Raw genomic sequence first — 12,374 nt, 5'->3', positions numbered from 1 at the left:
CTCTTTGTAAGTCTGATTCCACTATTACCATCTTGTATTCTGTTATAAGGTTCAGCAATATCACAATAGTGTCATCGATGACTCAGATTATTAAAGCTGAAAAGGGCTTTCAAAATCCTCTGATTCAGCTTCCTCATTTTATAAAGAGGGACCTGAGGCTCACACAGGTGAAATAACTTGCCCACAGGCAAAGAGTTAGTTCACAGATCATCCAAGAGGAGAGCTGAAGTCTCCGGACTCCCAATCCTTAGCTCTCTCCAGGGGCTGGGGGGAGCCAGAGTGAGCCTAGACGGTCAAGGCCAAGAAAGACACTACAATCACAAATCCCAGAGGTGGAAATGACAAGACAATAAAGAAATAACAGTGTTGCATCCCAAGCCTGGTGAATTGGTATCAGTGGACAAAGCCACCAGACCACTGACAAAAGCTATCAATTACAGCCAAGGTATCCTAAAATTAAGCAGAGAATTCAATCTGTTAAATATACTAACAATAATTCCAGACATACTCTAAAAAGCAGGAATTACATTGTGATAAAAGTAAACAAATATTTACTGAGATTTTGGTAGATATCCATACCAGAGTAGCCAGGGTTTCCTGGATTTTTTTTCACTCATTAGAAGTAAGAAAAACGTTTTACACTAAGATCCAGTATATGCATATCAGCACAAAATAAGCTTTGGGGATAACATTTACCTTTAGTATGAATGACAAAATAAAAATATAATATCAAATATAATTTTATGAATATTTACTAGATAATACATTTAACATGTCAAAATAAGTGATACTGAACTAAATTTCAAAATAACAAAAATAAAACTTGTCAAAACATATCATAATATTCATTTCATGACTAATGGGTTTCCAAAAACAGTTTAGAAAGCACAGTATAAATCAAGGAGCACAAATGTGCTCTGACTTAGCAATCTGGGAGATCTATGAGCTATGCAATGTTAAGTGGATCACTTCACCAAAAACATCATTTAAAAGCCCTGCGACTCAGTTTCTTAATTTGTGAATGGTTCTAATTATGCAATTTCACAGGGTAGTTCAGGGCTATTAGATAGTCCTATGTTTTCTGAATTCTAAAATATTTATTTTCAAACTTTTTAAAAATATCTGGAATGTTTGAGATTTCATTTAATAGTCTATGTGTACTATTAACGTGATAGCATTTCATTTTCCCAAAAAAGCTTCTGTTAAATGGATGGCACTCTAGAATAGATTATAAATTGATTGCATGTGCTAGATTATTTAAAAAAAAAAAAAAAAAAGTACTGTAGAATCAAAGAACCCCATGCTTCTTTTAAATCCAGGAAGAAAAATGTCAGAAAAAGAAAAAGAGGGGTTTTGGTTTTGTTTTAATATATATAAATATATATTATATATAATACAAAATGTATATATATAAAGAGAGAGAAAGAAGTCTTCGGTAGACAAAAAGGAGCTCCAAAGAGGTGTTTTGTCACTATATTTCTCTTGCCCCTGTCACCTCAACGTGAAATGGGGATGATATTAGGACTTGGTCCAATGGCACAGTAGAGAAAACTTCACCCTATAGTTCGAACAAACCAGAAACAGACTAAGAAAGTCATTTGTTCTAGATTAACTTTTGTCAAGATGGATTTAGTTTCTAAAAGAAATGAAATTGAAGAAGCAAATATCAATAACAATGCATGCATAGCTAATTTGGTCTTGAATATAAACTGGAATTACATCAACAAAGCAACTGTCACTTATTCATCATTCATAATAAGCCATGGTTCAGGATAGCAAATGACAGTGTTGTAAATAACTGGCTTATACTGATAGAAGCTAGGGGCAGGAAAGGAAGGCCTGTCTATTAAGAGAACATATTTTTCATGCTTACATCTTCATCTCTGATCAATGTTTTCTGGCAAAAGTGGTCTTTACCGCTATCTTTTTTTTTTTTTTAATATTTTTATTTATTTATTTGAGAGACAGTGAGAGAGAGCATGAGAGGCGAGAAGGTTAGAGGGAGAAGCAGACTCCCCATGGAGCTGGGAGCCTGATGCTTTACCGCTATCTTTTAAAGTGAAACAAACACCTGTACTCGTTTTCCTCTTAAAACCACTACAATATTCCATCACAAATTATGCACAGAAAATAAGAATGTGAAAAACCATTATGATGTTCTGTATACCAACCCTTCAAACACCTGGGCTGTCTGATCAGGATTCAGGATGAGACAGCTGTGGTACCGCCTGAGAACAGCCACGATGCACACGCACAGTCCCGTTGTGTAACTTCCTGCCAGGCTGGAGGATTTCAGGAGCAGTTCGGCTTCCACAACACTCAGTTCATTTAGCAGCTGCAATGGGAGAAAAGACCAAATGAAAATGTAGCTGACAAAATGAACTAGGAAAACACTTCTTTTCACAAGCCGCAGACACACCAAGTCGTCCCAATACCATCTTATCACACCCATTATCCTGTTGCAGAACCATACGGACACACAACCACTGTGTGAGAAAACAACCCCAGTGAACTAAGCTGGTTTTTATTTTTAATCCTTTACCAAATTCTATGGTTTTTCCTCTGTCTAAACATCATGGTACATAGAATCAGAAAGTATCCAGACTGAAACAGCTACCAAAACTTGATGGCAGCCCAAAGTTCTAGACCAGATGATTTCATAGAACATCCCTACCTCTCACTTTTTCCTGTCTTTTCCCTTCTTTTGAAGAAAACAGAAATTATTTATCATTACTTTCTTGTTATTAATAAAACACGCCGAATAAAAAAAAGAAAATGAGTTTTATTTCTATTCACTAAAAGCAAGATAATAAATGAACTCAAGTATGTATATAAGAAATTTAATGGGACAAATTGAAAGGTTTTAATTTTTTTTGCTCTTAACTTAAAATATACTCTATAATAAATAGTAAATAAATTTTAAGCTGTCCTTAAACAAACCAACAAAGAACAAAAATAAATCCTCAAGACCCTCACATTTTTACATGACTTTTATATATTTTAGTGCCAGTTATAATTATTTAATTGAAAACTATGAACACAGCTACAATAAAAAACTAGTTGAATACTATTGATTCAGAATGTCTCTATGATTCAAAAATGCACTGGGTTGCTCATTTTAAGTTATATGATGCCTAGCAGGTTGGCTTTCCTAAAAATGAGAGAAACAAGGTCTCTCTGACACCTGTATTGCGAAGTCAATCAGTCCATTGATGTTCAGCGCTGGCTCCATAAGATCAAAGATAAGCTGAATATGGTGTGCCAAAGGAAGATGATAGGAAGTTCCTGAAGCAAAGCTCGTGATTTGTTCCAGCACATTGTTAGAGATCTGGGCAACCAAAAACAAAACAAAAAAAAAATTGAAAATAACTGTAAGATCAATATTCAAAATTATTTTAATTTATAAGCAAAAAACTTGAATTTATATAATCTACTTAGAAGAAAGTTAAAACATATTCCCACAGAAACCAAAACTATGTACAAATCCGTAACTTCCTTATTACAACTCTAACTTGAAGAAATAAGCCAAGTGCGCATTAAGATCTTTATCTAATGGTAAAACAACTACAAATGCTAATTAATTTCCAGATAACATCCATCTGAGTATCAGTGGATTCATAAAACAACACAGATCTGGTTTTTGCTCATTTAGATAGTATTTTATTTTAGTCATCAACAAATTTCGTCCTCACCATAGCAATGTAGAACCAAAATGTGGTAACATAAGTATTGGATTAGGGAATATTTGATACAGTATTGACTATTATCATAAAGCAAAAGTATTCGTAATAAAAATTCATTTCTCTGAAGAAGGCAACCTGACACTTAAAACTGAACTACTCAATAATTTGAGATGATTCCAAATTATATTTTTAAAACATATCTCTACAACCAAGTAAGGCCAAAAACATATATTGCATGAAAGAAATTTTGAAGTAAATATGAATATCCCCAATGCATAACACATAGTTTTAAACAGGTACCTGAGACGTCACTTGATGCTGATCAAAATATGAAAGGAGCTGAAGTTTTGTGAACACAGTCTCCAGGGTCGGAAATGCTTCCTGTTTGTTCTTCCTGGCTTTTGGTCCTTCATCTCCAACTAAACATACAGTGGATACATTATTTTCCATTTAACAGAAGCTCTTGATTTTCGCAGTCGATACTTTCTATTAAAGTATAACATACATGGGGAAGTGCACAAACTATGAATTTCTACAAAGTAAATAAACTCAGGTAATGAGACTCAAATCACAAAATCACATACCAGAAACTTGGATACCCCCCTTCAGGCTCCTTCTAGTCACCTCTCCGCCCAAGGAGATCAAGATCCTGACCTTTAAAGACTTGGATAAGAAGTGCCCACTTTGGAACCATAGGAGAAATAATTTTTACATCCAGCAGCTTTCACTCAACAATGTGATTCTGAGAAATGATCCACATTGTTGAGGAAATTTAACTTGTTCTAAAAATTAGTAATTCCCACTCATGGATAATACACTAATGTGTGATATACTGCCATTTATTTATTCATTCTAGTGAGTAGTTTCCAGATTTTGGCTAATAAGGGAAAGTACCTCTATAAACATTTATCACTACTCTTACTATACAATGACAACAATGAAAGAGAGAAAAAAATTCACCAAGGTCACACGGACAGAACAGAAAGTTCACAGGCATCTTGTTAGAGGACATTCACCATGGTATTTTTCCCAAACAATTTAATATATTAAAAAAGAAATTTACCCAATTTTAAGTGTTTTTAGGGGTAGCAAGGAATTAAAACTCTCCACATAATGGGAAAGTGCCACATTTATCAATTTAGCATAAAGAAGTTCAAAGAAAATTCCAGAAAAAAAATAAATAATATATATATATAAAAATATAAAAAAATATGTATATAAACACTACTTATCCCAGGAGGACTCCTGTTCTTCTCAACAGTTCTAAGGATAAGATCCAAAAAGAATCAGATCCTGTCTTCACTCACATCTTATCTGGGAAAGTTTACTTTCAGAGAACAAAGGTCACCTTACAGATTTTTTTTTTTTATTAAAGACACAAATATTTCACTGAATGCACAAAGATTTTGCTAAAGGCAAACGTAATTATTTTAGAAAAGAACATTAGAAGAGATTTTCTTTCAAATACAAGCAAGTGTTGTCTATAGGTGAAGGCACAGGCTTGCATACACCAGGATGTTTTCTTTCCTAAAGCAAACCAACCCTGATCCAGAGTACACAGAACTAAAAGGGAACGAGCAGCAGAAGGTACAAGAATGCCAGCTCTGTTAAATACCACCAAATCTAAGGCAAAGAGTAAGAACTAAGAAGTTCATTAAACATACTTGATCTTCAATATCTATTCTCAAAGTAAATGTGGTCATTTGCCTTCTATATAGCTGCTCACATGCACTAAGCATGCTTAAAATACCCAAGGTTTTAATTTCTCATGAGCTAAAATCATTAATCCAAGGCTGAAAACTCACATCAATGGTCTTGGGTATAATATGCTGGAAAAGCGAAGTTAACATACTTAATCAGTTCTTCCTGGGACCAAAACAAATAAACAAGCAAAAATAACACACTTGAAAAAGTATAGCCAGCACGAGAATTCACAAATGCAACCTTTTTGGTTTATGCTAAATAGGCTCTATTTTACTTACATGTAGTTAACTTCGTAAAACCTCATACAATTGATTCTTGGCAATTTACATTCACTTTTTAAAAAAAAAAAAAAGCATTATGAAATTAGTGGTGGTTCTCAATGGACTAATTTATTTTAATGATATTTACATAAATAACAATATAGTTGTAATCCATGGATTTTCCTCATCTGTTTTATGTTAATTTGCTTCCATAATACATTTTATTGCTCTTGCTTAATTTTGGTTTTCTTTAAAAAACAAAACAAAACAAAACAAAAAAAAACCTTTAAATCCTGGAAATTTTGGCCTTTGTCATGGTAAACTTCATCAATGTTAAAAAAAGAAAAAGACAAAAGAAACCAATAACAACCAAAGATGATTGGCCAATGTAAACAGAAAATGAAGACTGACCATGAACTGGAACTATTACTTGAACTCTGACACTTACGGCTGATGGAGAACACTTATAATCAGTTCCTCAAAACCATACTTTTATATGTAGCTAGAAATCAAAGACACATTAACACAAGCTGTTTTCCTGCCTTACCCATTCTCCTCTTTGCTGCAACAGTGAGCAAATTACCATAAATCAAAAGTACAGCTAGTTAGCTTCTAGCGAGCATACTGTTTTAAGTAGTGATTTAAACTCTATTTATCAGAAGAAAGCTAACTACGGCCAAAATTTAAAAATTTCTGATTGAGGAATTGTTTCCAAAATGAAGGAAAGACAGGGGGAGCCTGAGTGACTCAGTCAGCTGAGCACTGGACTCTTGGTTTTGGCTCAGGTCATGATCTTCGGGTTGTGGGATCGAGCCCCTGGGTGGGATTCCTGTTCAGGGTATTGACAGCTTGACTTTCTCTCCTTCTGTCCCTCCCCACACTTACGTACATTCTCTTTCCGAAAAACAAATAAATCTTTAAAAAATAAAATAAAATGAGGTAAAGACAAAAATTCCCACTGCAAATATCTCTCCACAGTGATGGTTTCACTGCTGATATCTCAAAAAGCAGCATGAAACAACAATGATGTTCTCTTTGTGGAGCTCAAAAGTGAGAACTGCCTATTTAAGAGACTGTACAAAGATAGGATAGACTGCATGTAATCTGGCATTAAACACTCATTGTGAAGGAAGGAAGTAGGCCCAACCAAAAAGGACACCACATTGTTTCCTTCCCCTTCCCATCCCTAGAAGTCTCCCAAACCCCAAAATTCCGTAAGATTGGGAAAGACTCTCTAAAATTTAATTTCGATGAGACATGTATTACTGACCCTTCCAAAGAAGACAGTGGCCACTCGAATACGAAGTACACAAAAAGAAAAAGAAGTTTCAAATCTCTTTGCTAGCTAGTTATAGGGCTTCTAAATTCAACCTTCTCCATGCAATCCATTTCCTCTTTTCTCTTACAGAGAGAAACAGCAAAACAACAGATCAACAGTTTTTCTCAGAGCAGGTTCTTTGTTTCTGGGTTTTTGTTTTGTGTTTTTTTAAACCAAGCTCAAGAATGACAGGGCAACAACAACAAGGTTTCATTTCCCATCCACAACTACTGGTTGTTCCCTCACGGTGCCAGCATGGTACAAGGTCCTTCAGTGACCATGGAAGGGAGGAGTCAGGGAACTGCTGTAAATCATCTGAAGTAATTCTTCCAGTATGTTCTAAAGATGATTGCCTCAGACATCAGACACCTGCACCACCACATTCACACTCAGAAGCATGCTGCCCTTATACCTTGTTTCTGCATGTGCTCCCTACTGGTGGAGAGGACATAGAGCCATTTATATTATTTCTCTCTATAGTTTTCTCTAGGAAAGATCTAGTGTGGGCAAGTTCTAAGTAAATCACCTAGTTAAAAACTAAAGACTAGAGGCCTTGTGAAGAGGTTCATAAAAACGTCTGTATTTTGTACTGGCCAAGAAAGCAGGGTTCCTTGAGTGGTTTATGCCATGTGTAGGAAGAACATTGTTTGCATAGAGGAAATTCAAACTTTTTTTCTTTGATTATTTATATAACAAATAAATAAGCACCAGTAATGAGAGTGAAATATATATAATGATATCATATTTTACATCTTATGACAGCCTGATAAAATAAACAATCCTTAGAAAAGAGTAATTAGGCAAATGTGAAGTGGACAATTACAGAATTCCAATTATGCAATGTGGTGACATAATCTAAAGGCATAGCTTCACTGTAAAAAATCTATGTCAAGAGCATGGGAAAAGACTATTCCAAATAAAAAAGGCATTATAGAGCAAAGACCAAATTTTCCTTTTTTAGTTGAAATCATTAGGTGTTACGGGTACTCAACATTACCTATTACAATTATTCTTCTGAATAATGAAAGACAAGATCAGCCACTATACTATCCTGAGTTTCAATTATCGTGCAAATGTGAGTAGAAAGAGCAAATTAAAAGCTTAAAAAAAGGGATGGTAAAGAATTGAAGAAATGGAACTTTCCAGACTAAGGAAAGACTAAATCCTTCTTCAGTACTTCATTTATGTCTACTGTAGAAAATTTGAGAAGAATTTTTAAAATTACCTTATGTATCTATAGAGCATGGTATTTTAATATAAGGATTACTATAAATGGAACCAAGGTCTTCAAATTTCAACATGCTTATTCATATTTCAATATGAGAGTCACTCAGGAGAGGAAGCACTCTGGTGACAGTGCCCTGTATGACTTTGATAAAGACCATGCTAAGAGGAAAGGCAAAAGACGGCACGATGGGAACAAATGCATTAAGGCTCTTTACCCCCTGTCTCTGTGGTGCTCTTCTTATTTAGGATTTTCAAAATGTCTTTGGTAATCTTCTTCAACTGATGCCTCGCTTCGTCACGCTCCTTGCCCACTCCATAAAGAAGGATTGTGCGCTGGTTACATTCATGACTTGAAGATTCATCCTGAAAAACAGAAAATACATTTTGAAACCCTTGTTTGCAGGGGTGGGGTTGCATTTCACATCCATGAAATGCACTAACCACAGCATCTCCATGCTGGCTTGCGCTGGTGGCAGCCCGCCCACCTTTCAATTCACCTCAACCTCCACTGGCAACACCCTTGTTTTTCCAGTTTGGAACTTGCTAAAGTTAAAAAAAAAAAAAAAAGTGTCAACTGACCTGAAGTCTTAATAGAAGCATTTGATGTGGGCGTACCCTACAGAGTAAGTTTTGACTCTTGAAAATTTTTTCATTGCTTAAAATTTGACATGGTAATAATTTCACATATTACAGATTATCTAGTCATACTTCTTCCTTAAGGAAAATGTTATTTATTAGCAAGCTTGGTTTTCTATAGATGGCATCATTAAATATTTTATATTTTTTTAAAAAATGAACATGCTAGGATCCTCAAGTACTTCGGGGAGAAAAATGTTCCATTGGCTTCCAACATGACTGTGTGAGGTGTATGTGTATTTATTTCCACATGACAAAACAATACAGAGGGCTGGTCTCATTAGGTTTGTTGCAAGTAGCTAGAAATGCAAACATGTTCTACACCTCTGCTGGACCACCTCTGCCCCTGTTTCACAGATACAGTAAATTCAGGCACTGTTTCTAGCACAAGGGAAAAGAAAGTACTTAAGTGACAGCACAAGAAATACATACACATATCACTAAACACATTTATACTCTTGCACTTTCTTGGTAAGATTCCAAGCTCTCTGCCTCAGTCCATCGCCTTTTCTTAGCTTTTTGTACATGCTTGCCTGTGTCAGGCACTTCCTAACAGTATCTAATTCTGAGGAGCTTGCATGAGCAAAGACTCTCCCATGGAAGACTAACTGCACTGTGTTCTTCGTGGCTGCAAAAAAGAGAAAAGCCTTGAGACTTGGAGAATTCCAATGCTTAATTTGACTTCTTTATTCATTTATTTATTGATTTATTTTAATTTGACTTCTTTAAAAAACAAACCAAAGACTCTGCCCAAACTCTGCCCTCTGTGCAAAGCTGCATTTTGTTTCTGCCCTCTTGAAATAAGAGCCTGTTTTCTCTCTCAGCTTCTGTCACTTCCCATCACTCAGTATTTCGCACACACTTGCACTCAGGTCATCACTTTACTTTGCATGGATTCCTTTTTATTAAACTCTCCCAGAAATATATATTTGTATACCCATTTGTGATCCACTTTGCTAAATATTTAGTAATATTACAGGTGCTTAAGTTTGCCTCTTTAAAAAAAAAAAAGAAAAAGCTAGGAGCAGGTCTCTTCTAGAAGTTGTTGTTATCTTGTATTCTTTGCATTCTGAATATCAGCACAGGCAGTGATCCCTACATTTTGCTGCACACCTGAATGATCTGAGCTGATTATTAATCTCCAGTTTTTGTTGCCATTGCAGAGCATTATTGATATATTTCTTTTTTGTCTGGTGGAATGTATACATATGAACCCTGGAAGGGAACAGGAGGACACTGAGAAAACTGTACAAAACTCAGCCTAGGTGGCTCAGTTTTTTGAGTATCAGCCTTCAGCTCAAGTCATGATCTCAGGGTCCAGGGATCTGGCCCCATATCTGGCTCCCTGCTCAGTGGGGTGCCTGCTTCCTCTTGCCCTACGCCTCTGCCCTTCCTCCCACTAGAGTTTTCCCTCTCTCCATGCCCCTAGATAAATAAAAAAGATCTAAAACAAAAACAAACCTCAGGCTGTGCCTGTCATGTATCCTGGCAATTATTTTCAGCTAAGGTACCTATCAACAGTTTTAATGCAAACTTCTGTGTCACAAGTGATAGAAAGGGGTCAAAGTTACTGAACATCTGCTTTTAGAGTATCTACCTGTGCGAAGACAAGATGCTAGGAATCCTGAGACAATACAAGGATGAATGTTCCCTGTCCTCAAGGAACACAGATTCAGGATCATTAAAGTATTTGCAGAGCTCGTCACAAATGCATAGATACTATGGCTCCCCCATACCAGTAACAGCCCAAGCTCAGGATAAGAGAGCGCTGTGACTGAATTCAGGTTGTGCCATCTGATGACTCACATGGTCCTTTGAGTCTTTCTGTCCTAATGAGCCTTTCTGGACCTCAGATTCTTCCCCTGACAAAATAGGCTAATACCAGCTTCCTTTTGAGATTTTTTTTTTTTTTAAGAATAACTGAGAATAGATGAGAATGAGAATACATGAAGCATGTAAATGTTTTGCAGCATATTAGACACAGAACACCCTGCTGTCCATTCAGTTTTCTACAATTCCACTTCTCACTTTCATGCACCTCGGATTCACACTGTCCTGCATTACTCAACATTTCCTCAAGATGCAAGGGTACTTCCTTCCTTTGCTGTTGCTCCTCCTGCCACCTAAAATACTTTCAACAGGCTGCCCCTCTCGCATGTAAGTGCTGTACACAATTACACCATCAGGTCACTCACTGTCACCTCAGTTGGTGAAAGCCCACAGCACAGGAGCAGTAGGGAGGGGAGGGGAGCACTTGCCAGAGTGCAATCCACTCATTTTTTAGCTATTTGTTTAATGTCTGTTGTCCCTGCTAGACAGTTTTGTGAGGGAGAACCCAAAGGTCTGTCATATTCACAGTTATACTCTTCTTAGATGCCACTAATTAGGTACTAAATATACGCTGTTAGGAAGAAGAGCAATATGTTCTCCTTGGGAGGGAGGGGCGAACCAACAGAGTGGAGATATAAAGGAGATAAACAAGCCATAGAATGATACACACACAGTCTCTATAATTAATAGGATGAGTGGACGAGTGAAGGACACTGAAGTCAGAAAGGAGACATTAACAACTGGGGCCATCGATAGCATCAAATGCATTACGAAATTACAATAGATGTTGCCTCTCTGACTTACATTTTTAAAAACTACTTACCAACCTCAAAGGAGAAGTTTCTCTAGAGTAGTGGAGCAGAAAACCGGAAACAGGGTTGTAGTAAGAGTAGATGGTGAAATGGTAAATGTGAGGGACTTACTGGTAGTTGGGCATGAAGCTTGAAAATTAAGAGAGGAGAACTACATTAGGACAACCAAAGGCAAACTCCTGTGCCAAAGATATGTTTCAAATAAATGAGTCTCTGTGAAGGACATCCAGATGGGGGTAGGGACTTGGAAGGAAAGACAGGGACAACTTTCTACTTAAACGGGTTGGGGGAGGCTGGTGAAAATACTACAGGGAAATTTGGAGATTAAAAAATTAGGAACTGGAAGAATCTTGTATCAGTTCATTGGATCTGATTTGCTCAGGGAGTTGGGCCAGAAGGAAAGTGAAGAGTTGAGAGTGAAGGAATGAAATTAAAAAGCAAGAGCAACATGGCCTTTAGCTGTTAAAGAACCACCCATAAGCCTTTGCATGGGGCCTCAAGACCAGATTTGTATCTGATAATTAATATCTTTTAGGTAAATCGTGAAAGCTGTTACAGGTCTTCAAAGAGGAAATGCATAAAAGGAATGGTTTTTCATTAGCCTACAAGATTAATTCATATCAACTTTTTGTACTTGTGAAAAATATGTCTTCAAATAGCAATTCATACTATATGAGAACAAGGTCAGACTTGGAAAATGGACCAAATATATCGAAAGGTATCAAATATATCCAAAGGTATCAATGAGTTCTGCTCTTTCAACTAGGTATTAAAAACCCTCAAGTTGCATAGTTATAAGGAATATCAATGACTAGAGATCTGTACCAAAGAATTACTCTATTTATACCCTGAAAGACACACTTTTTGGTTAGGAAAAAAAAAAAAAGTCAACTGGAGAGTCGAG

General features: G+C 36.3%; 2 protein-coding genes across 10 annotated transcripts in view; one reads left to right on the top strand and one right to left on the bottom strand.

Annotated features, from left to right (window-relative positions):
• MED12L (mediator complex subunit 12L) overlaps positions 1-12,374 on the bottom strand; it is a 324,346-nt gene that overhangs the window by 66,577 nt on the left and 245,395 nt on the right. For all 8 annotated transcript variants that reach the window (XM_045088517.1, XM_045088516.1, XM_045088523.1 and 5 more), the window contains 4 exons: positions 8,408-8,555; positions 3,984-4,102; positions 3,185-3,328; positions 2,172-2,335 (listed from right to left, as the gene is read on the bottom strand). In XM_045088517.1, the coding sequence (XP_044944452.1) occupies positions 2,172-2,335; positions 3,185-3,328; positions 3,984-4,102; positions 8,408-8,555 (575 nt within the window). The remainder of the gene's footprint in view (positions 1-2,171; positions 2,336-3,184; positions 3,329-3,983; positions 4,103-8,407; positions 8,556-12,374) is intronic.
• Positions 1-12,374, top strand: part of P2RY12 (purinergic receptor P2Y12) — a 43,686-nt gene that overhangs the window by 24,274 nt on the left and 7,038 nt on the right. The window contains exon 1 of one of the 2 annotated variants that reach the window (XM_004755551.3): positions 8,553-8,815. The exons of the other annotated variant lie outside the window; for it this stretch is intronic. The gene's annotated coding sequence lies outside the window, so the exon portion shown is untranslated. Of the gene's footprint in view, positions 1-8,552; positions 8,816-12,374 lie in introns of those variants that run through there. 2 annotated transcript variants of the gene reach the window in all.

This window comes from Mustela putorius, unplaced genomic scaffold, assembly GCF_011764305.1.
Source record: "Mustela putorius furo isolate JIRA1106 unplaced genomic scaffold, ASM1176430v1.1 tig00003834_pilon_pilon_pilon, whole genome shotgun sequence".
NCBI lineage: Eukaryota > Metazoa > Chordata > Mammalia > Carnivora > Mustelidae > Mustela > Mustela putorius.
Note: the sequence above shows the minus strand (reverse complement) of the source record. Positions and strands in the feature narration are given on the sequence as shown.